This window comes from Ovis canadensis, chromosome 9 (assembly GCF_042477335.2).
Source record: "Ovis canadensis isolate MfBH-ARS-UI-01 breed Bighorn chromosome 9, ARS-UI_OviCan_v2, whole genome shotgun sequence".
In the NCBI taxonomy this organism is placed as follows: domain Eukaryota; kingdom Metazoa; phylum Chordata; class Mammalia; order Artiodactyla; family Bovidae; genus Ovis; species Ovis canadensis.
In genome coordinates, this window is record NC_091253.1 from 31,373,887 (window position 1) to 31,398,999 (window position 25,113).

The 25,113-nt window shown below is 52.4% G+C and overlaps 1 protein-coding gene and 1 long non-coding RNA gene across 2 annotated transcripts in view; one reads left to right on the forward strand and one right to left on the reverse strand.

Annotated features, from left to right (window-relative positions):
* The window catches only part of CCN4 (cellular communication network factor 4), a 31,005-nt gene extending 8,730 nt beyond the window's left edge, over positions 1-22,275 (reverse strand). The window contains exons 1-2 of the mRNA XM_069600946.1: positions 21,957-22,275; positions 3,235-3,514 (exon numbers count right to left, since the gene is read on the reverse strand). Coding sequence (XP_069457047.1) covers positions 3,235-3,514; positions 21,957-22,028 — 352 coding nt within the window. The 5' untranslated portion in view covers positions 22,029-22,275. The remainder of the gene's footprint in view (positions 1-3,234; positions 3,515-21,956) is intronic.
* LOC138446169 (uncharacterized) lies at positions 196-12,024 on the forward strand. The gene is made up of 2 exons (XR_011259202.1): positions 196-305; positions 11,244-12,024. It is a non-coding gene; the product is annotated as an uncharacterized lncRNA (long non-coding RNA).
* Positions 22,276-25,113: the final 2,838 nt, after the last annotated feature.

Sequence of the window (25,113 nt, forward strand, 5' to 3'; positions counted from 1 at the left end):
TGTGCCCATGGTCACGTAGCCAGCAAGTGGCAGAGCCACGATTCAAAAACCCCAGTCTGTCTGCCTGTAAATTTCATGATCCTTCCAGCAAACCACACTGCCCTCAATCCTGACCCAGCTGCACTGAATGCAAACTCATGTTTGCACAACCAAAATAGCCAAACAGTTTAATTCAGAGGTCACTCTCTGCCCACAGATGATTTAGCTTGGCCCACACAGTGTTTTTTTAAAAATGTTTTGAATGCGTTGCCAGAATTACAAATCATACATGAACCTGGATTTTGTTTTCTGGATTCTCTTGAAAGGTAAGTAGACTAGACCAGATCAGGCTCCCTCTCCTGCCTGACCTCAGTGGCTAAAGTTTACGTTCATTAGTTTGCCATAGTCCCCACCATCCCCTCTTTGAGTCATTTACGGCAGTGTTGCAACTTGTTTTTTATTGCCTTGTCCTGGCCTAATTACAAGCACATCTCTAAGGACAGATTTAGCCTGTCCTGGGGAATGTCCGTTGGTTGCTGGCCATTTGCTAACAGATTTTTCTATGTAAATAACTTCTTCTTTCTTTTTCCCCTCTGGCCCCCCATATCTCCTTCTCTATCATTTTCAGACCCTGGACTCTCTTCTTTATTGCATTAGGGTTCCATGAATTTAGACACTATGGCAGTATTTCTGAGAAGATGTTCCATAGAACATGGGGGAATTGTGTGTGTGTATGTGTGTGTGTGTGTCTGTGTGTGTGTCTGTGTCTGTGTGTGTATGGTGTGCAGGTGGGTGACTGGGTAAAAATCTGCCTGGAAAAAAGTATTCACTGTGTCTTCCTATGATAGCTCTGTTTTTGGAATTTCACAATGGATGTGGACATTTAACACTTCTGAAGAAGTCTGTTCTCCTTGTTGAACCTTATTTATTCCAATGTCTGTAGACCTCTGTGACTGGAGAACCCTAGGCCCATGTCATATTTATTCCAGTATCCTGAAATCCACCGTCTTCTTTCCAATTGCAAGGAAAGAAGCTACATGGAGACTCATGATAAGGGGGAACCGAGAGGCTATGTTGAGTAAAGAGGTGACTTATAAAGAGGTAGGGGAATGGAGTAGAAAGAGGTGATTTTCCAGGTCCTGGGCGGTAGAGACAGGCAGGAGAGGAGACAGGCGGGAGAGAAGACAGGCGGGAGAGGAGACAGGCAGGAGAGGCACTTGTGGGTCTGCAGGGTCTATGGGTCCATGGGAGAATGTCTATAAAATTGTGGTGCCTGGCATGTGGTGAGGTGTCAGTGCAACTTTAGAGACTCATATAGTCAGTGAGTTGCCTTGAAGGACAGCTGTAAAAGGGGAAAGAAAGGAAACAGTCTCGTAGAAGTGGAGGGGACTCTGGTGTAGGAGGGCTCAGCCTGGTATCCTCACCTGGGTGCGGGGAGAGAGTATGTGAGCGACTGTATACTTTGGCCATCAGTCTCAGAGCCGAGTATGAGAGTCACCCAGGGAGCTTGTTGAAAGTTGTCGATTCCACCCCCACTGCCAAAGAACTGGAGTGAGTGGGGTGGGGCTCAGAAAAACATTTTTAACCAACATGTCAGATGATTCTCTGCGGAAGGAATCTGCAACTTCTCTTTGAACACACTAGTTTGTGGGGCTAATAAGTCTCCGTAAAGGGGGGAAACATGGAAAGATGGGAGAATCAGTGATGGTTACTTGGAACGCAAGATAATGTGATATGAAGGTTGAAGCAGGAATTAATGGCAAAAGAGTAGAAAGTGCTCATAGATTAACCATAAATCCATAAGTATCTTGACTTGAAATTATATGTATAACCCTCATCAATGACACTTCAGGAAATATAATGAGTTAGCTGAAGATAAGAGTCTGCTGTGTGTGAACATGCAGGGTCATAGGCATGAGGAAAGCTTGATTCAGCCTTAAGGGAAGGAGTTCTTGAGTGTATGAGGCTTTGTGTAACTTTTCAGAAGTTAAGCTGCTGCCATGATGCCTGTTTGGGCTTCCCTGGTGGCTCAGACGGTAAAGAATCTGCCTGAATGCAGGAGACCCAGGTCCAATCCCTGGGTTGGGAAGATCCTCTGGAGAAGGGAATGGCTATCCACTCCAGTATTCTGGCCTGGAAAATTCCATGGACTGCATAGTCCATGGGGTCCCAAAGAGTTGGACATGACTGAGCAACTTCCACATCACTTCATGATGCCAATTTACCTCTTTTCATCCTACTGGTCATGTATATTGAATAAATGCTCATATGATTCAAGGTCATATGATTCAAGGCCAGCCCAGATAGAACCAGGAGACCAGAAAGCCTCAGAAAGGAGGTCTCTGGGAACAACAAAGGAAATGAGGTAACCCTTTGAAGAGCAAACAAATAACAAAAAGCAGCAGCCTCTCCCCCAGTATGGGGCCATTATAAAGACCAAGAGTAAAGAAAGAACCAAAGCAAGTAGAAACTCCAGGAAAAACAAACAACTTCATAATAAAGGAAATTCGATCAAGTTTACTACCTCATGCTTCAGCAAAAACCATTTACATCATCCTAATATTGTACATAGTGGTCAAATAGTGGTTTATAATAAAAAAATATGACAATGATTTTGGAAGTTGGGGGTGGCGGTGTCAGGCAGTATTAAGGAGCTAAGTCATCGGCTATCATATAGGATCATGCACAATTATAGATTGTGCACAGTTGGTATTTTAAGCTGATCAAGATATAACAGAAGAGATGCATTGAATAGTTGCAATTTCCAGAAGAAAGTTAAAAGTGACTGCAGTGAGCTAGAGGAACGTGGGTGGGTGGAAGGAAGAGATGGTTTCAAGCCGCTGCTTTTTGTTCTTTCAAGGTTACTGAATTTTTTAATACCAGATTATGTTCATTGACAATGTTACTAAAATATCTGGAGCTCCGCAGGGTCCTGGTGCCCCTGGGAGGCCACAGGTGGCCTGCAAAGTGTTCTACTCGGGGAGAACAGAACCAGGCTTAGGTCTCTCCTGGCGGGTCCTTCTTCCCTGGACTCATCCACGGATATAGGCCAGAGGAGACAAGGTCCAGGTGCAGGAGGAATGCCGCATCCCTCCCTGCTCAGCCTCTGGCCCGTCATCATGGACTGGGGCGGGATTGGGTACCTCCTGCAGAACCGAGCCTGGCCAGAGGAAGGGCTATGGGTGGCAGGCGGGGTGCTGTGGGCCAGAGCTGGGGGTCTGGGGCTGGCCGATGGCGTGGGGGGGTCTCACTTACGTGCACATACTCCTACTGCGTACCTCGGGTGGTCCCCACTGTAGTCGCAGTAGAGGCCCCGGTGGGGGTCGCAGACCGCAGCCTCTGTGCAGTTGTCCCCCAGCTGCTGGGCACACGCCTTACAGCACTCGCAGCCGTCCGTGACGAGGCTGACGCCCAGCGGGCAGCGGGGCGGGGCCGCCGGGCACTCGCACGGCCACTTGCAGAACTGGGGCCGTGAGGAGGTGTCCTCCCGCGGGGCCGGGGTGGGGCCCGCGGCTGTGGGAGCTGGAGGGAGGGCCTGCGGGGGGAGGGGAGACGTGAAGAAGGCTGCCAGGAAGAGGGGTCCCAGGCCAAAGGCTGGCGCCTCCTCCCCATCTTCACGGGGTTCCAGAGGTTTACGTCACATTCCATTTCTCGGCCCTGCTTTGGGTTGCCAGACACCGCCTGTCTCCTCACTAGCATGGAGGAGCTGGCATTAGCAGACGTGAAGCCAGCTGCCTGAATTCCCCTGCTTGGGCGTGCTGGGTCAGCCTCCGTGTCAGCTCTCTGAGCCCATGGGTGTGTCCTTCCGCTCTGATCATCCCGCAACCTGGGAAGTCAGTGAGTCGGCCTCCTTTGCAGATGAGAGAGCTGTGGCTTTGAGGAAATGCCTTCTGATGAGCCGCGCTGTGGGCGCAGCCCCAAAACCTCTCTCTTTACCCCATCGCCTTTTTCTCTATGTCCTAAGGATCCACCCTCTCTGTGCTAAGGGTCCTTAAGAGGTGACTCATATATATGTATTTTAATTAAAGTATAGTTGATTCACACTGTTGGATTAGTTTCACGTGTATTCAGTTATATACATTAACTATTCATTATGCATATGTGTATACTGCCTCACATTCAGTTACACACAGTGATTCATATTACTGCATTGGTAGGCTGGTTGGTCGGTTGGTTGGTTGATCAGTGGCTAAATGTCTGACTCTTTGCCACCACTTGGACCGTAGCCCTCCAGTCTCCTCTGTCCACAGGATTCCCCAGGTAAGAATACTGGAGTGAGGTGTCTTTTTCCTTCTCCAGGGGATCTTCCTGACCCAAGATCAAACCTGTGTCTCCTCCATTGGCAGGCAGAGTCTTCACTGCTGAACCCTCAGGAAAGCCCTTTGTACATAGTCTGTATGTGTTAATCCCAAACGCCTAATTTATCCCCCGCCCCCTTTCCCTTTGGTAACGGTGAATTTGTTTTCTATGCCTGTGGGTCTATTGCTGCTTTGTTAATAAGTTCATTTGTATCTTCTTGACAGCTTCCACATATAGACAACGTGCCTATGTACAGCCAGGATTCGGCCAGCCGGCCTGTCATCCTATTATCATTATTATTAATTACTTTCCCCTCTGAGCACCAGGAAGGGGCTGCAGGGGGCAGCGGTGGCAGCAGGTGTCCAGCCTCATGGCTCCTGTTGCTGGCTTGCTGTGCCCCCGCGGGGAGAGGACTGATCCTGTGTCCAGCACCAGCCCTGCAGAGAGGGGTCTGATTTTGTGCTGAGCATGGTGGACACCCACTCCACTTCCCTTCACCTGTGCTCCTTCCCAGAGCCCCATTCCCATCCACAGGCAATGCATTCGTCTATATCCTGGCAGATATGATGGACAAGACAGCAAGCGCGTGGGGAATGGGAGATAAGCCCCAAAGAGCATTTCTGTGCTTCAGATGAGACTGATGGAAAGGGAGGCGGCTCTGGGGCCAGTATTACCAGTTTCAAACTGCTTGTATCTCAGAGATCCAGTCATCTGCCTAGCCCCTCCATCCTGGCCCCTCATTCTTTACCCTGGAGGAAACCTCGGCCCGGAGAGGAGAATTGCCTGAGGATGGAGAGTGAGGACTGAAGGCAGCTCCCAGCCATTTCCCCACCCCCAGGCTGGTGGTCCCTGCTAGAGAGGCTCCTGTCTGGGGCTTCTCAGCAGTGACTCCTGAATTCTGAGGTTAGCAGAGGTGGGGGTCCCCACAGACCATCCTCTCCATCCTGAACCAGAGGAACGCTGCTCTGTGGGTTTATAGATCTGCATTTCATTCTTTGAACAAAACAGATGCTGAGCTATTTAGACAGATTCTTTTCCCTCTTTCTGGAGAAGAAAAGAAAAAGAAAGTGAAGTCACTCAGTCGTGTTCAACTCTTTGTGACCCCGTGGACTGTAGCCTGCCAGGATTCCCCATCCTTGGGATTTTCCAGGCAAGAGCACTGGAGTGGGTTGCTGTTTCCTTCTCCTGGAGAGGAAACCGAGACCCAAAGAGGCAGAGGGTATCCAAAATGACATGCCCACATCACGGCCTAGAAACCAGTGACCCTCCCAGCTTTCATCTCTGCACCCTGGACCTCTGCCCTCTCTTTCAGTCACTCAGTGAACATCTGCTGAGCTAGTTCACCATCTCGCTTCTGTTTAAAGCATTTGAAGATGAAGTTAAGCATCTCCTGTGTGTACAGGACCATGGCTCATGAGAGAGACAGACGATAGAGGTGATTTATTATGACATGAGGCTGCGTGGAGAGTGGGGGCACCAGGGCAGCCCTGGGAGCTCTCTGACCACCAGCGCAGGAAGCTCTCTTCTGAGGTGAGTGGTCCACATCCCTGTGCCCTTGGCTGTAAGAACCAGAGGCCAGAAGAAGTGGTGCAGATTGAAGGGCTGGATTAGTTGGGCTCTGGGTTCTAGGTTTCGCACAAGACAAGTGCTGTAAATGTTGATCTGCAAAAGGGCCTTTGAAAGTCAAAAACACAAACCTCGATTTGAGGTTTTTGTCACCTCTATGCTTGGATTCAAGTGCTGGCGGGGGGACAGATTGCTCTGAGGTTGGCAGTGCTGGTCCGTTTTCATCTGGAAGTCATTTAGTTTGCTTACACTTGTTTGCTTTTCCTCAAAAAACACATGGCAGAAAAACATCAAACCCGTAAATCAATGAAACCACACACACACAGGCACGCACTCACACCCCTCCTCTTTCTGACTCCATGGAGAGAGAGCTGTCCTAGTCAGACTGTGACACTGGAGGCCCGGAGATTTATGAGACCCCCCCGGGCCATCTCTGACAGCTCCTAGACCCTAGAGACCTATTCTCGGCACAGCAGACAAAAAAAAGAGCCCTCTCTTCCAGGAAGGCTTCCATGCCTTTTCCAGGTTGCTTTAGAAGTAGTGCTTCCTTCACAGGAATGTGAGCTTGTAAAGGGCAGTGTCTGCGCCTTACTCCTCTCTGTGGGCCTGAAACATGGTGCACGACCCATAGCAGGGCTGTGGAGGTGTCACCTGGTGGGATGGGGGATTGTTGACTCCAAAGGACTTTGGTACCAGTTCCTTGACTTTTCAGGACCTACCATCTTGGGGTCTTTTCTTTTCCAAGTTCGAGTGTCAAGAAGACAGCATGGGACCCAAAACAGTCAGAAGAGGGTTCCCTCTGTGTAGTTTTGGCCTTCCTGTAGTTCCTGACCTTCCCGAGCCTCAACATCCTTGTCTGTGAAATGGCCGCGATAATGCCCCCTTGGGGGAGTTGTCAGGAGGGTGGGGGCATTGTGTACACAGAAGCACCGTGTGTGCAGACACTCAAAAGCAAGACTTCTGCGCTTGCACGGCCATGCTTGTGTGCACCTCCCTCACCCACAGGGCCCATTGCAGGGCCTGGGGGTCTGGACCCTTTGAGCTGAGCTGGGGTGGGTTCCACAGGGTCACCACCCACCCTGCTGTCTCCATACCAAGTTACAGCTCCCCAGAAGGAAGCCTGCTTTGCAGTTACCGGCCGGGAGCCCCAAGGCACAGAGCTTCTCAAGGGAAGCCCCAGTGGAAACCCCTCTTTGGAGGAGTGAAGCAGGTGAGGGCAGCCTTGGGACGCTGGAGGGAAAGGGTCGGGATCCTCTGAGCCAAGCCCTCGCAGTTGGCGCCATCTAGTGGTAGGAAAGCTCCCAGCTCTAGGAGGTCCTTGATGAGAGCTGTGGGTGGGAGGCCTTTTAAATGCAGGGCCTGAGGTCCTGGGATAGGTGCATGACCCTTTGAATTCCGACCGCCTTGTCTAGCACCCACATCCCAGGGAAAGTGAGAGCGTGCGCGCGCACACACACACACACACACACACACAAACATCAACCATCTTGAGTGCCCAAGATGGCATTCCCCTTCCGCCTGCCCTTGGCTTCAGTACAGGGACCATTGTAAGCTCACTGCTGTGTGGGGCCTATGTCATTTTTTCTAACAGCAGAAGCTAAGGGTGAAAAAAGGGAAGGACAACAACCGAACAGCGAGGAGAGTATCTATCGTCCAGGGAGGCCAGAGAGAGTCGAGAACAGCCCGGGCTACTTCCAAACCGCAGCTGTTCAAATGAAAGTCTCTTTTACGACATGCTTCTGAAGGCAGACTCCCCGAGGATGCCACTGTGTTTATGGGGAAGACAGGGGGTGGGGTTGTGCCCTGATGCTTCCTGGGTCAGGCACCCAGGGCTCAGGCCCTGCCTGGTTCTGTCCGCTCAGCTGACGCCTCCATCAGCAGTGACCTCAGGGCAGTGTCTCTAACAGTCACTTCCTGTGTGGCTCCCAAGTGCTGCCACCTGTCAGAACCACCCAGGAGCTTTAATAAACGCTGGTGCCTGGCCACCATCCCCAGGCAGCCAGACTGAGGCAGCCCGGGCAGGATCCGGGACCTTGAATGTGGCTGAGGGTGAGAACTGCTGACCTCAGGACCTTGTAAGATACAGGTGCCTGGAGTCCACTTGGAATCCTCAGGTTCAACTCTTCTCTGCTGGGCCCGGAATCCGTTGTTCATCCTGCATCCCTGGTGATTCTTGTGGGAATGGGAACCGTGTCTTAGGGAACTGGGCCAGAGGAGTGTAAGGGGGGAAGGTTCTAGGCCATTTTCCTTTCTTAATGTGTGGCTTTTCTAGAACTGCACTTACACGCCTAACCCACTGGCAGCTTAATCAGCCTGGACACGAACAGCCCAGGCCGACCCGCGGAACACACGCCATTCTGTGGTTTCGTGGGGGTGACACTGGGCTCCGTAAGTGGGCCTCGTGTAGTTAACTGAAAATGGGTTACTTCACTTTTCATGTTTTGTGAGAAAGACTCAAAAGCAACAACAACAACAAATAAATTTAAAAAAAAAGACTGGCTCCCCATGGTAAGACCCCTAAATGTCTGCTGGGGACTGAATGTTATGTCGCCCACAGATCCGTATGTTGGCATTCTAACTGCTCTAAAGGTGGTCTTAGGGTGTCTATGTGTGCGCTCAATCATGTCCAACTCTTTGCAACCCTGTGGACTGTAGGCAACCAGGTTCTTCAGTCCATGGGATTCTCCAGGCAAGAATACTGGAGTGGGTTGCCATTGCCTCCTCCAGGGGATCTTCCCGACCCAGGGACTGAACCTGCACCTTCTGCATGGGCAGGCACATTCTTTACCATTTGAGCCACCAGGTGGAGCCTCTGGCGGTGATTGGGTCATGTGGGTGGACCCCTCATGGATCAGTGCCCTTATGAAAGGGACCCCAGAGAGCTCCCTCATCCCTTCCACCATCTGAGGACACAGTAAGAAGATGCCAGCTATGAAAAGGGGCCTCACTGGAATGTGGCCATGCCGGCCTTGACCGTGGATTTCGAGCCTCCAGAGCTGTGGGCAACGAGTCTGTAAGCCGCCCAGTGTGTGTGGTGTTTTTCTACAGCAACCCAGGTGGACTGAGACCGTGCCCAATACTGCACCCTTTGGATAAGGAGGGCACTCGGTGGTCAGGTTCAAAGCAATCCATTCAGTCATAGTTACTGGACAAACTTAAGCAGATTAAATTTAAGAAGGGAAAAACTAGAAGTATGTTCGATCGAAGACCCCACAGGAAACCCTGCGTGTATAATTTGGGGCTGATGTTTAGAAGTGGGCAGTGACTGAGTTTTCTGATGTTCTCCAACTCCCTTAAAATAGATCCAGGAACATGTAAATCCATCCTTTGACTTTTACCAACAGTTTCACTTCATGTTTACACAAATGGGTGGTGGTGGGTATGGCAGCAGAGAGTAGGAGGCTGGCGGTGGTGGGGTGCCACCCAGGAGACCTTAATCATCCTGCTAGATGAGGGAGCTGAACCCCACCATCCTTGGAAGGTGTGTGCAATTCATCGGTGAGTGGGGCCCTGGGACCAGGAGGTAAGGGCGGGGCATCTGCAGTGAGCGGAACCCATTTCCCAAGGCTGTGTGACCTGGGTCTGGACTCGCCCTCTCTGAGCGTCTGTGTGCTCGTGTGTAAAAGCAGTAATGATAACAACATCCTCCAGCAGCCCTAATGAGCAGTTACAGCCTTACCACGATTTCACAGATGAGGAAACTGAGGCTCAGGGTGTTGAAGTAACTTGCTCAGGGTTTTGAAGCTGGGAAAGTGTCCCCAGAATGTCCCTCCAGGGGACTTGTCACCAGGCTGCCCTAACCCCTCATTCATTCACATTTGTATTCATTCATTCATTCCTCCATCCTCCCATCACACACATGCGCCAAGCACCTCCTGCATGGCTGGGCTGGTACTCAGATGGACACAGCGTGGTCCTTACCCCAAGGCAGTCACAGTACAGACACATTTATAAGATTGCAACGTAGGGTGGTGACAGTTGCAATGCACTTGAGCCCAAGTTGCCAGGGGGTCCCCTAAAGGGGATATGGGAGACTCTTGTGGAGTTTTCAGGGACAGGATGCTGTTTCTCAACGCCCGAGTGCCCAGCACTGCTCCTGGCACGCCCCGGGCAAGCGCTCCATGAACAGAATAGTCCAGAGCTTAGCTTGCTCATGTGTGGGCGGCCATACCCCAATGCTCCACCAGGGGGCAGGGTTGAGACAGGAATGGCCTGAGCCGGCCCCCGCTGAGCACTGCGGGCTTTCAGAAAGGGTTCCCTATTTGGAAGCAGTTTCTGCTCATTCCTTCACTGATAAGAGAGGGCTGGGGGCAGTGGGAGGATGTGGACACAGGCCAGAGCCCAGAGCTGGGGGCACCCTGTGGCCTGCCCTTGCCTTATATCTTATATCCTTTGATGTAAGTAACAGGCAGCTACCACGTGGGTTGGTGGACACATTTCCTGAGCTCCTCCTCCTCAGAGGGTACCCCTCGGCATCTATACCCAGGGCCCAGGTAGGGATGCCCTGCAGTGGAGCCTCTGTCTTGGGCAGCTCTTAGCTCAGCCCCTGCAGGACACCTGGCCTGAGTGTTCAGAGGACCCAGCCCTGCTGAGTCTTCCATGCTCACTCCCACACCAACGGCAGGATCTCCAGGGACCTGGAGACCCAGGCACTGACTCAGCGCTGGCCAGGCTGCCTGTCGTGGCTGATGGAAGGTTTGTTGAGATTTTCTCCTAATTGGTTTTTATCAACATGCAGTCTTGTGAGCTTCTGGTTGGGAAAGTAGCCTTTATATGGAGAAGATAGAAGCGGCAAGAAGCCAGAGTTCTTTCCAAACGATAAACTCTCCGGCATTCTTTCATTTATCAAATGTATGTAAAGCATCTGCGGAGTTCTCAGTACAAAGCCAGAGGGAGTGGCCAGCCTCCCAGGGAGCCAGGAGCATGAAGAAGGCAACTGCCTTACAAAGCAAAGGACCAGACACCAGCCCCCTGGGACATGCCCACACACAGCATTCTTGTAACCAAGTAGAATGGATTCTGGAGAAGGCAGTGGCACCCCACTCCAGTACTCCTGACTGGAAAATCCCATGGACAGAGGAGCCTAGAAGGCTGCAGTCCATGGGGTAGCTGAGGGTCGGACATGACTGAGCGACTTCACTTTCACTTTTCACTTTCATGCATTGGAGGAGGAAATGGCAACCCACTCCAGTGTTCTTGCCTGGAGAATCCCAGGGACGGCGGAGCCTGGTGGGCTGCCGTCTATGGGGTCACACAGAGTTGGACACGACTGAAGCGACTTAGCAGCAGTAGCAGAATGGACTCTACACTTTTAAAAAGTTGCAAAAAACAAAAAAGAATATTCCACGGAGAGCCTATAGTCCACAAAGCTTAGAATATTTACTATCTGGTCTTTTTAGGGAATGCTCACTTCCCTGGTGGTCCAGTGATTGAGAATCTGCTTGCCAATACACGGGACACCAGTTCAATTCCTGGTCCGGGAAGATCCCACATGCTGCGGGACAATTAAACCCCGTGCGTCACAACTACTGAAGCCCACATGCCCTGGGGCCTGTGCCCTGCAACAAGAGAAGCCAGCACAGCCCACGGATGGCCCCAGAGAGTAGCCCTGCTTACCCCACAGAGAAAGCCAGCATGCAGCAACCAAGACCCCGCGCAGCAACCAAGACCCCGCACAGCAAATAAACTGAAACAAAAAAGGAAGTGGTCACTAACTTCTGTCATACAGTGGCAGAGCTATAAGTAAGCTAAAACCCTAGCAAGTGATGGGCGTTTCTATCAGGGTTACATATAATCTGACATTAGAAGTGTTCATTCTTTGCCAGAGGTGTGTTCAAACATTTACACATTTGGGAGAATAATATAATGAATCTCACATGCCTACCTCTGCTTCAGTAATTATCAACCCTCTGTCAATCTTGTTTCCTGTTACTCCTACCTACACACATACTTTCTCATTCTTGAGGATTTCAAGGCAAATCTCAGACCTCATGATTTTACCCGAAATTCCTCAGACAGTGTCTCTACGGAGAGTTTTAAAAAATACCAGTTTTCATACCAATACTAATTTTCTCTGTAGCTAATACTTAGTCCACAATCAAACTTCACTGTCTCAAAGATGTAAAAACACTCAGATGGTTTCTTTGAATCAAGAGCAAAATGAAGTCTACACGGTCTGCATTTTGCCTTTCATGCCTCTTGTATGAGTTTCTGCTCTAAGTCATCTAATCCTCGTGGCAACCCTGAGATAGGCTATTTGTATAGTCATCTCCCCCAGTTTACAGATGAGTAAACTGAGCCACAGAAAGGTCAGATCATTTGCCCAAGGCCACACACAAGTGGCAGAGTTGGGATTTGAGCCCAGTATCAGTCTTTTAGGGCATCACACTCAGGAGCCCCACTGTGGGTTTTCTCAGCAAAGTCTAGGAGGGGCTACAAGAGCTGGATGAGGAGGGAAGGGGTGGGGCTGTGGAAGCAGGGAGGACTTCCTGGAGGAGGAACCATTTGCTCTGCTTCTTTAAAGAATGACTGAGAATAGACCAGAAAGGCAGAGAGAGGGTCCAAGCCAAGGAATGGCAAGAGCAGGGAGTGAGGAGGAGCTGCAGGATGGCATGGTGCAGGAATGACCAGAGGTCACCGTTGCTGGGGCTTAGGGTCCAAGGACACAGAGAAGGCAGACAGGGGCCACAGCAAGAGGACCTGAGGGGTGTGTGAACCTGCTGGGGGAAGATGGGTATTTTTGCTGAGTCAGTCAATCCATCCCCAATGCCACGGAACAACCGTGCGAGGGCCACTGGTGGTCCCCGTTTGATGGACGGGGAAACTGATGTCCACCGAGCTTAGAGACAGCCAGAAAATGACACACTCCGCTCTGACTGTGGGTCTCGTCCTCCTATGAGCTCCAAGGGACCCATTCTCGCCCAGTTTCCTGTGCATTCATCTCACTGGGAAGAACGGAGAACGGTCATCCCAGGCCTGGCTGTGATGGTAGCCATGGGCCAGCCAGGGAAGGGGCCAGCCCTGGAGCAATAGCCAGGACAGACACGGGCGGGAGAAGTTGCCTGCATTGAGTTCAGGCCTATTCTGCTTAATATAAGGGAGGAGGCACCAGTTGTCCAGGAGAACAGAGGTGACCATCTTCAGCTCCTATGACCAGATCTGCAGTGGGGATCCCTGGGTTCCAGCCCCCAGATCTGGAGTGGGGGTCGCTGGGTTCCAGCCCCCAGATCTGCAGTGGGGGTCCCTGGGTTCCAGCCCCCATGCTGAGACTGGCCCCAGGCGAGCCACTTGCTCCCCGACAAGGCAGGCTGGGATGAGGCAACCCTCTGGCGCCATCCGGCTCTGATGTCGCCGGCTCGCTAAGCTGGCCTCAGATAAGGTCTCCCCTCCCTCCACAGATGGAGCCTGAGCCCACCCCCTTCCTCCTCCTGGATGAGGCCCTGACTCAGGCAGGGAGCACAGGACATGGGCAAGGGGCTGGCCCACAGGACCCCCTGGGGAGGGGTGAACCCCCCACCTGGCCCTGTGTGGGGAGCTCAGGTGTGTTCTTGAAGCCTGGATCGCAGGGACATCATTAAACTGTGCCTCAGTTTCCAGCTCAGTAAAGTGGGGATGATACAGGATCCTGCCAGTGACTCCGATGCTGTGGTCCTCAGCTCACTGTGAGGGCCCCCTGAGGGCTGGCGCTTTGATCCTTTAGGAGCTGAAGTTTGCCTGTGTCAGGACACGGCTAGTTGAAGTATGGGGCCAGAAACAGGTGGTACGTACATGTGTGCATTTGTGTGTGTGTCTGTGTGTGTTGGGGGAGGCAGATTTGAACAGCAAGGGCAGCAGTAGGAGGGACAGATAGATGGCTACAGCCGCCCCCCAACTCCCCACCATCCATGCAGCACCCACCCACCAGCTTCTGCAGTCCAGGAGCTCAGAAAAGCTGAGAAGGCCACATTTGCAACCCCAAAGTATCCCCATCGTCACTCTCTCATCGCGACCCCAAGCTCCTTTCCGACATACACTTAGCACCCGGCCTGTGGTCTGCCTCTGCCCCTAGGGCTCCGCGAGTGGGACTCTTGGGTCCCTTGTGCTGATGAGAAGCTGAGGCCAGGCAGGGAGCGGGGAGCTGGGCCTCAGCCCCGGGCTGTGCGCTACCACTGCCCCTGGGCCCCCACTGCCTCCTGCTGAGGGCGCGGGCAGAGTGGCTTTCTGACTCCACTTTCAGGGAAAGAGATAGAGGCTCAGAGACCAAACCCCGAACCTGGACTAGAGCGGAGTCTTCTGACTCCTGGTTCTGGGCTCAGGAAGCAAGCCTGTGGCTGCAGCTCACCTGGTCAGTCCTCTCAGCAACCAGCTCCAGGCCTCTTTGTCAGAGTCCCTCCTTCCTCCTCCCAGCACAAAGCCTCCACTTAGAAAGGCCGGTACGGCTCCGCTCTCCCCTCCATCCTACCCAGTCACCCAGGTTGGCCTCTGGTTCTGTTTATTAATTCATCCATGCACTGGGCACCTATTCCGAGTGTTACAGTGACAGCAAGCTGAGTAGAGACAGTGCCAGGTCCCGAAGGGAGAAAGCAGCAGCACAGCTGGGGGCAGGCACAGCACGTGCCAAGGCCCTGGGGTTGGTCTTACAGGAGGAGAGGGTGTTGGAAGGCAGCTCATGGGAGAGGCGGGGCCAGCTGAGCGCTCCAGCTGAGTGGTGCGCTTCTTTCCCCCGAGTGAGAACAAGGACTGTGGGGCCCACGGTGGGATGCCAGCTGTTCCAGCTGGCGGGGGAGGCCAAAGGAAGCTTCTCAGAGGGGTACCGGTTAGGAAGACACTGTTCCATGAACCGAGAAGGTGGGGAGGGCATTTCAGGCAGAAGGGACAGCAGGGGCAAGTACACAGAGGTGGAACACTCGAGTGTTTGGGAGAATGGCCCTTGAAGTTGGAAAGAAGGTGAAGGAGGGCGGTCCCAAAGGGTGAGGCTGGAAACCACGCTTAGGCTGGTCTCGGAGGAGGCTGCTCCAGGCTCTGTACTCAGCACGACCCATTCAGAGGTGGGTGTCCTGGGGTCATGGATGAGGAAACTGAGGCTCAGAACACTCAAGGTGATCTCCTGTCTGAATTCAAATTCTGTGGTTGACTCCACCTCATTCCAAGAGCAGAATCCATTCTCTTCCCTCCAAGCTTTGTGTGTGGACTTGCACTTGTGGTCCAGCAGGAATCCTGTGAGGTGTTAGGACAGCGGGCTCAGCCGAAAGAGGGTCTAGCTTCTCCTGGCAGCAGGGAGGAGTGGGGAGCTGGAGGCACTGGGTGGAGAGGTTAGGGTGGAAAACAGCCCCAGGTTTCTGACAGGGGGCAGATGGAGGTATTACTCACAGAGATGGGGACGCAGGTGGTACCAGGCTCTTCAGTGGTATTTACAAGGATGCTTCTCAAGCTTGCAAGACCTCAAGGATCGAGTGTGGTGGAAAGTGTTAAGACTGGAGTCCTGGGCACCTGCACAGCCCACTCAGCAGTGCCGGGGGAGCTGGCATTGGTCTTTGCTGCAGCATCTGGGACCAGGCCTGACAAGGTACCACTGAGATGGTGGGACCCTGGGAGATTCAACTCGTGGTACATTTTCCAGTTTTATGAAACCAGAGGGTACACTCTAAGGGTCGGAAAAGGAGATGCGGGCCAAAGAGAGAATATCTGGGGACACCTTGAAGGGAAGAAATACATCTAGAGGGACATCCCAGAACCTCAGCTTTTGGGGTGCCAGGCCAGCAGTGCTCCTAATGGAGGGGCAGTGGCATGAGTCCCCCCATAAGAATCACAGCAATGAACCCCACTCCTGGCCCCCGGATGAATGAGTGTGGCCCTAGGATGGGGTCGTGGCTCCAGCTGGAAGCAAGTTTGGGGTCAAGTCCAACCTCTTCATTTTCAGTATTATCAAGTGTCTAAAGTGACAGTGATGACTGGATGACTGACTCCCTGGACAAGTCCATCCTTCTGCTCCAAGAGCAGGATCCAAATTCCAGTGCTCTCAGGATGCTCCCTCCCCCCTCAGACCAGCTCCTCCCTTCTCCCCACCCAGCTCTGGGCAAGATCAGGGCACATGGCCTTTCTCTGCACCCTGAGACTCAACACAGATTCTGGAATGGGGAGAGGGAGGGAGAGCCCCTCCCTTCCTGTCCTTCGGGCCCAGAATCTCTTTCCCTCTCTCCTCGCTCTCATCCCCACCAAGGCTGAGCAGAGTCATGGTCCATGCCCCAAGCCTGGACTTGCTTCCTGATTAGGGGGACAGGATGAGCAGATTTTATCATCTCCCCTGGAATGCCCATCACTCACGCCCGAGAGGCCCTGTTCCTTCTCTGCTTCTGTCTCTCCTCCCCCACCCCTGCCCCCCAGGATGGAAGGAGGAGGAGAGCTGGCAGATTATCAGGAAGTCAAGGCTGGAGGAGAGACCAGAGTCTCTCAATTCAATGGTTTTAGAAACGATGTGTGCATAAGAATTATCAAGGTTGTTAATTCATGTACGCTGGTGAGGGTGGGGAGGCCTCCCCAGGGATTCAGGCTCAGGGCCCCAGAACTGATTCTCTCTCTCTCTCTCTCTCGCAGTCCTCTAAGCTTCCCTATCAGATTTTCAACACACTCCTCTGAGCTAAAAGTCTGTCTGCAACACATGAGCCATCCTTGACAGTAGGGACTGAGCTGACAGACTATGATCACTTCTCTAGAAACAGGATGGGGCTGGGCACAGAGCAGGCCTTTTAGCATCCATGGAACAAGTGAATGGGCAAGCTAAGGAAATCTCAGTCATTGTCAACCTGACTCAGGGTTGGAAGACGCAAATCTCATACTATCATCATCTTAATCACCGCCATCATGTTACCATTACCATCAGCAGCAGCACCATCAGCATCACCGTCATCATTACCACTATCACCAGCAGCACCAGCAGCATCATCACCGTCATCATCGTCATCATCACTATCTGTATTTCCCTCTCCTATCTGATAACCCAGAAATCTTCCTTGACTCCCTCTACATGTGCTGAGAAGCTGTCCAGGACTTGGAAACCCTGAGATCTTCTGAAGATCAGCTCAGCAGTGAACCCAGCACCGTCCACCGATTGCTCTGCCCCTCTTCTTGCCCACCCGGTACTGAGCCTGGGGTCTTGATAAACCTCTGATCACTCGTTCGGATCTGCACACTTGTCTGCAGCCGGTGCTCCCACTTAAGACGGGATGCCCCTCCCCTGCTGTTTGGAAGGAGGGTCGGTTCCCGCTCCGCCTTGGCTGTGCTGGGTCTTCGTGTGTTTTACCTCTCTTTCACTCTTTAATCATGCCAAGAGGGTTAGTACCCAAGAAGCAGGTACTAACGTTATGCCTTTTTTATAGATGAAGCAACTAGCTCAGAGAGGCTAGGTTACTCGTCTGAGGGTGCACAGCTTGGAAGGAGAGGAGCTCAGTATTTCCCCCTCCCCACTATAACCTTTCTATGTACCCTTGTGTTTTTTCAGGCCAACACAGTCTGGTCAAACATAATATGAGTTCCAGATGGAATTGTATATTTTCCAGCAATCATACCAAAAAGCAAAGGTGAAATTTAATTTAATAATATAGTTCATTTGGCCTGATATAGTAACAGTACTATCATTATTATCAATATAATTGTCAGTATTATCAACACGGTGTCAATAGAAAAAATCACCATGAGAATTTTGCAGTCTTACATTCACACTGTGGATTTTACTCTTACAGCTCAGTTGGGGTCAGCCACATTTCAGGGGCTCAAGGACCTCATGTGGCAAGTGGCTTCTGGTCGGACGATGTAATGAGCCTGGTCTAGACTGTCATGAGCCCGCCTTGTAGGTGTGTGGTTTTCAAGTGAGTTGATGTATGTAGATGCTTGGGATTGGGTGCCTAGAACACAGTGAGCTCTGGGTCAGGGTTAGCTCTCATCATCATTCATGTTTCTGAGACATGGGAGGTGTTGAATGACTGACCGACGCACTGAAGCCCCGCCCCAAACATCCGCAGTTGCAGGGTTCTCTTGCGGGCCTTCTTAGCCTGCTTTACTTCCCGGTTTGCGGTTGGCATCCTTCCCGGCTCCTCCCGGGATCCCACCCTGGGCCACGGGTGGCTCACCTCCCCGCCCCCACATGTAACCTACGGGGTGTGTAGCAGCCCCTCCCCGCGTTCAGAGAGATGGCAAAGGTTCCTGGGAGGAATTCCAGGGTTTCTGTTTGTACAAAGACAGCCTCCTGGCGTTTGGCTGCTTTGCTGGCACAGGGCAAGGGCCTTTCCTGAAACCTGGGGAGGGGAGGTGAGTCCGCAAACGGCCTGGGGGGTGCTGCTCAGCCCGAGGTCAGGATCTGGTCTCCCACGGAGCACTGTTCTCATGCCCAGTCCAGAGGGCGAGCCCTGGCCAAGGGCCATGCCCAGGTGGGAAGGGTCTGTCCCAGACACGCTCTTGCCAGCATCCTGGGCCAGCGGTGAGCAGGAGGGGCTCAGAGCCAGGAGCAGAGCGTCCAAATTGCCGGAAGGGGCTCTGGGCAGGGAGCTGGCGGGTGTGGGGCCTGGGGTGGGATCTGAAATGCTAGCTCAGGTCCCTGCTATAGACACGGGGTATAAAGAAGGCATCTCAATGCTCCTGCAATCTTTTAGAAGGAAATGTGCCACTTATCCGGAGCCACATTGTCCTATAGTCGATTCCAGAGGCTGAGGGTGGGTTTGCGTTTCACACCCAGCTCAAGCATCCTGACGCCATGGGGATCTATGCCTTCAGACAAGCCACAGTCACTTATACACACACACACACACACACGCACTTGTACCCCTGTGCACACCCACATATTTCTGTGGGAGAAGAGATGTGAGTCTCAGCCTTACACAGACTATCAGAGACCTCACGTGTGCCCCAGAATTTATTAGCACAGCATTTGTGTTCAATCCCTGGGTCGGGAAGATCTCCTGGAGAAGGAAATGGCAACCCACTCCAGTCTTCTTGCCTGGAAAATCCCATGGACGGAGGAACCTGGTAGGCTACAGGTTCCATGGGGTCTCAAAGTGTCGGACATGACTGAGCGACTTCACTTTCACTGTGCCACTGAGACACTTCCCTCGATCAGCTCTGTGTTCACTCCTCGGCCCCAGGGAGCTTGCAGGGGGCTCAGGTTGTCAGCCGCGATTAACAAGAGAAGACGGGGATGTCCAAGTGGTTAAGGGACCAGCCAGTGGAGGGCCTGTACCCAGCCTCGCTCTCCTGGACGGCATCACCCCTGTCGCCTCTCGTTCCCATGGAGAGGCTGTTCCCTGCCTCTCCAGCCGAGTAGGCTCAGTAGGGGTGCAGACCCTGTGCTTCTCATGTCTGCACAAGGACACGAGCCAGGGAGCCAGGAGGCTGCACTGCTGAGAGCTGACCTAGGCCCAAATGTCAGTCCCACTGACTGCTAGCTGTGTGACCTTGGGCAAGTTACTGAACCTCTCTGAGCTTGAGTGTTTTTTTAATATAAATTTATTTTTTTATTGGAGGTTAATTACTTTACCATATTGTATTGAGCTTGAGTTTTTAATCTACAAAGAAGGATGATTACATCTGCTTAACAGTGTTGCTGTGAGCATTTAGGAGATGCTTAATAAAGACTCATAAGAGAGTAGTCTGGAAGCATATAGACTACCATACAAAACAGATAGCCAATGGGGATTTGCTGTATGACTCTGGGAACTCAAACTGGGGCTCTGTGACAACCTAGAGGGGTGGTATGGGGTGGGAGGTGGGAGGGAGATTCAGGAGGGAGGGGAGACCTGTATACTGATGACTGATTCATGTTGATGTACGGCAGAAACCAGTACATTATTGTAAAGCAATTATCCTCAAATTAAAGATAATTAAAATTTAAAAAATGTCATTTAAATGAACTGAGGAAGGTCTTATGTATAAAAATAGATAGCATTTGGTGCAGCAATGCCCCCCACCCCCAACAATGTAGGCCCTTTCTCTTAGCACATGGGAAGTCCTCAATACATGTAGAAGGGGGGAAAAAAAAGCAAAGAGATGGAGAAACAAGGCCTGCCTGTGGTTCACCTTTATCATATGTTACATTCCCAAATACACTTGGCTGTGTTTCCGAGCTCTCCGCCCTGTCCAGCTCCTGGATTTATCTCTTCCTGCGCTGGCTTCTTCCTCCTTCAATTACAGAACTTTGATAATGTTTTACTCTCTGACGTGAAGCTTTCTTGGCCGTTCTCACCGAATGTTTTCTTCTATATAAACATTTATCATCATTTTTTTTTCTTTTAAACACCCCCAGGACCCTGAGTGGACTCACAGTGCCCTTATATGTGAGCTTGGGGAGGATCAGCATGGCTGGAACCTGTCTCTAAAGCAAAGTGCAGGTTGACAGTATGTGTCTCCCAGCCCTTGCTGGGGGCATTAAGGCTCTGTCTGGGGAGCTCCTGAGTCATGCAGCAGTGTTAGGGGATTACCATAGATCCCCAGAGAAGGTCCCGGTCAGGGGGAGAGGAGAGGTACCCCGTCTCCTCTCGGAAGCCCTCTCTCCGTCCTGGATTGCCAGCTCCTATGCTGCACGGCCCCTCAGCTGAGCCTGTGGACCTGCAGCCCCTCTTTCCCAGGAGAGAAAGTACCTCCCTTCTGAGGAGGTGCTCGGTGTTCCCATGTACTTGGACACCCCTCTCCGCCAACATCTCTCTCTCCTCCTCCTCACTCAGACCTCACTACCATATCCCTCTCACCTCTTCTCCATCCACCCCTGTCCTCCCAGACACAGCAGCTGTGAAATAAAGGTTCCTGTGGCACCTCCTGGTTGCTCGGGTCTGCAGGAAAGAGTGGCATTTGGCAAAAAAAGATCTAAGTTTGAACGCTTCCACTTACTGATAGTGAGACCCTGGGCAAGTCCCCGGCTTGCCCTGTCTCTATTTCTTTCATTCGTAAAATGAAATTAATGTCCTTTTTATTTGGTTCAGCACCAATTACTAGGCAAGAGCCACACAAGGCAGGGAGGATTCAACAGCGAGTCACCGGCTCTACCTGCCCGCATCATGCACTCTACCGTGCTTGGAGGAACACCCATCTCCTAGCACCTATGAGCAACTGGCCTATGGTCAGCTCTGAACCTCAGATCTCGTTGAATCAGAACCTGTGTCTTTGAGCCCATGGGCAAGTAGCTTACCCCCTCCAGCCTCAGTTCCCTCAGTTCCCTGGAAATGGGGCACATCAAATCCCAAGAAAGCTGTCTGTGGGAGTGGGTAATGAACTCCCTCCCACCGCCCTCCGCCAGCCTCTTGGCCTCACTCCTGGCAGCAGGCCCTGGCCCGGGGCCGTGGGCTCTTGGATTCAGAAGCTCTTTGCAGCTGCCCACCTCCTGCCCGCCCTGTGCCTGATCCCCGCCCCGAGCCCGCTGCCTGGCTCCGTGCTGCCACGTGTCTCGCTCCCTGGCTTCTCGGAGGGGCAGACCTTCCTCCCTTCCCCTCGGTGTGCCCCAGGATGGAGGTGGGAGACAGAGAACCCTCAGGGTCCTCCTGAACCAGCGGGTATCTTCTATAGGACCCAAACGTGCATGCTTCATAAACTGTAGAGAGCTGTGCAAGCCCAAGGCAGTTGTGGTTGGAGAATCATCACGAGTCCTGTGGCACATGTGAGCCCTTTTGTTGAAAGCTAGCCTTTTCCTTCCAACTTTCCTTGGTCCTTTCCACCCCGTCTTGTAGTATCTCCAACACTTGGAGACTCATTTTCCAAACCCAAAGGCTAGAAGTGTAACAACAATCTTCCTCACTTTATGCTGCTCAGAGAGAGTGAGTGACTAGCCCAAGGCCACACAGCGAGTCTGGGCAGACCTCTGCCTGGAGTCCAGGCTCCCTGACTCCCATTTCCTCCAAGTACCCCCTTTCTACTGCATTTCAGGTGGGAAATAAAGGGCATAGAAGTCCTGTTTGGTTTGTTTCCCAAGGTACTGGCCGTGATTCCCCTCCTGCCAGGACCATCTGTCCCCAGCAGCCTGACTCCTCACCCTGGGGCTCGCCCTGGCTCCTCAGTGGACACTTCCCTGCCTGCCCCCCCAACATTTCAGCCCTTCTCATCCCACCCACCCGCACAGCAGGGCCGATGGGGACGGTGCCCCTCGGGACAGGACTCACCGTGGCCAAGGTGCTGCCCGCTGCAGCTGCTGCTGCCACTGCCACCAGCGTCCAGGGCAGTAACCACCTCATGCCTGGAGGTCGGTGGCCAAGGCATCTACGGAGTAGCCCAGAGGATTCGGCCACTTCTCGGGGGAGTTGGACCGAGACTGACCTGGCCCATCAAAAGTGCCAGATATGCCTCTTCCCGCAGCCCTCAGGGGGTTTTATTAAAGTAAGATCTGACGTCAGGGTTAAGGACAAACCCTGCATTTTCCTCTGAAAAACTTTTCCTGTCTCTCTCTCTCTTTTTTTTTTTTTTTCTTTCTTCTCTCTGTCCCCACCTCCAATCCAAGCTTGGCCAGCCTCCCCGGCTCTGACAGCTCTTAAAGGGAAAGTTACAGGGCTGTGATTTCACACCGGGGGTGGTAAAACCTCACAGAAGGAGCCGGGGTCATCCTCCCTGGGCATTTCTCAAAGGTGGGGAGGGGGAGCCAGTGGAGGGTGCTGGGTGGAGGCGGAGATCCAGTTTCAGGGCCTGGCGCTGGCAGGGGCTTTGAAAGCGTTCCCAGTGGAGAAAATCAACTCCCTCCCATTCCCTCCGGCTGCTTCTGCTTCTGGTTTGCATTTGTCGTCTTTCACGCCTCTCTCTTTCTGGCTGCAAGAAAGGAGGATGGCTTTAGTCCACTGATCTCGAAATGGTAGGAATTCACCAATGAGCTCAGAACTGGAGCCCGTCATACCATCATTACCCCCTCCACAAATTAAAGCCCTGGTTTCAATTTGTGGGCATTCCCTCCCCTGCTCTTAGCCTGAAGTCTTGCGTACTGGCGGGCTACAGTTCGTGGGGTCGCAAAGGGCCAGACATGACTGAGCGACTAACACTCACACACACACCCTTGGGTACTGGGGCTGTCTCTCTGCATCTGGGTGCTTGTTGTCCCTGGTGGGTTCAGGGTGCCTGGCTGTTATGCTCTGTAGCACACTTGCCACACCGGTAAGGGCGTCTCCTTTGGAGCCTGGTCTGCCCTCGTCCAGCCCCTTCACCCCCACGTGGACCTTAGCCACAGACTCCTGTTTGTTGGTTACTGACCACCCTTCTCAGAGCCACCAGAGCGAACCTTGGCGAATAGGACTACGGTGATGGCATTCTCCCGGTGCCAGCCTCCCTAAGCCTGCCCATTGACTTAGCATGGAATTCCCAGTCCTGGCGTGGCCTCTGGGCCAGCTGCCTCTCCGATCTCTTTTTTTCTCTTGCCTCTCTCCCTCCTCTGCTCTGCACTCAGCCTCGGTGGGCCCCATGCTGCTCGTCTCATTCCCCAGCAAACTCCCATCCCTGCACCTCAGTGGAAGCCCTCTCCCCTGCGGTTCTCATAACACTCACGCCATGTCTTCCCTTTCCCTGTAACTTGAACAAGGGGATGCTGAACCACATGTGGCTGCTTGGAAGTGGTGGCAGGTTTGTGTCTGTGGAGGGGGTTTATGACCACAGACATGACCCCGTAAGAGGTGGCTCTGATGATTTCTCCATTCATTGACCTAAGAGTGGGCTTCTTATCCAATTCTGGCCAATGAAACAGAAAGAGAAATTTGTGGGGTACTCCTAGAAAGGATTTCATTCCTCAGGAGGTGGAACAAACTTCTCTACCCATTGTTTTTTCCCTTGAGTTCAAAGGTGATGGCTGGAGTTGCAGCAACCATTGTGAGCATACAAGGCACCAGCTGGAGGATGAAAAGCTAGCTTGCTGAGGACGGTAGAAGAGAAGGAGGGAGAGAGCCTGGGTCCTGGGAACCTAAGGTGCTACCGAGTCAAAGCTGGGCCTTCAGACTTCCCATGTATGGATTAGAGATTAAGAGAAATTTGTTCCTTGAGCCAGATACATCCTAATTAACATATGGGATTCATAGAAATCATGTATATAAAGTGAAGATATTTGTCACAGAGAAACTATCCAGCAAATGTCAGTTCTCATTTTGTTCTCATGAACATACCTGATGCTCTTAGAAACGAATTCTCTGAGGCAAGCGCTGCACAAAAGTGTGATTAAAGGAGTCGCCACAAGGTGGATGGTATTACCGTTCTATGTTATGAGGAAGGGGAACTGGGAACTCCAAGACATCGGGCCCTAAATTAGTGGCAGGTGGGAGGGTGGAGCCAAAGTCTTTGAACCCTGACAACAACTGGACACTTCCAAGCGGGCTTGACCTGCCAAAGTCCCTCAGTGTTCTGTACTAAGAGTGAAGTTGAACCCAGAGAACGCCAGAGTTGCTTTCAGGAAATCTGACTGCAACAAGCATTTGCAACAGATAGACCCACTGACAGGGCTTCCCTGGCTGTTCAGATGGTAAAGTGTCCGCCTGCAATGCAGGGGACTCGGGTTCGATCCCTGGGTTGGGAAGATCCCCTGGAGAAGGAAATGGCAACCCCCTCCAGTATTCTTGCCTGGAGAATCCCACGGACAGAGGAGCCTGGCGGGTTACACTTCATGGGGTTTCGAAAAGTCGAACACAACTGAGCAACTAATACTTTCACCCCAAATCATGATCAAAATACCAGCCCCTTGTGCCTGCTGGTGAAGCCAGGATGGTTCAGCTGGCCCCACTGGCAGCTGCCATTCTTCACTGCCAAGGAAACCTGGAGTGAAGTGACATGGTGTCCCAGGCAGGGCAGCAGGTTAGGACGAGAAACACCTGGGGCACCACCACAGCTCTGCAGATAGCTGGTGAGCCTTGGACAGCCAGCAGTCTCTCTGTGCCTCAGTTTGCCTGCTTGAAGGAATAGGACCATATTAGTGCCTACCCTGTGTGATCACTAGGAGGCCAGAAGCAGACAACTCAGTGCATCCCAGCATTTGTGGATGGAGGAGCCGGGATGGGCCACAGCCCAGGCTGGTCTGATTGAGTGGTGGCCTGTGTCCATTCTGTGTCAGGGGTTAGGCATCTTGGCAGACCTCAAGATGCAGCCCAGGGTCAGGGTGTCTGGGGTCGGTCAGCCTTGGTGAGTGGGGGTCCAGGGTCAGGCATTTCCCGCTTGTGAGTTGGGAAATCTCTAAGTGACTAGCCGGTGGTGCCAGAAATAGTAGCTGCATTTATGGAGCTTCCATCGTGTTCCTGCAGACCTTTGCCATCTCATCGAATGCTTGTCTCAGATGCTTTATGCCCATACTACAGATGAGAA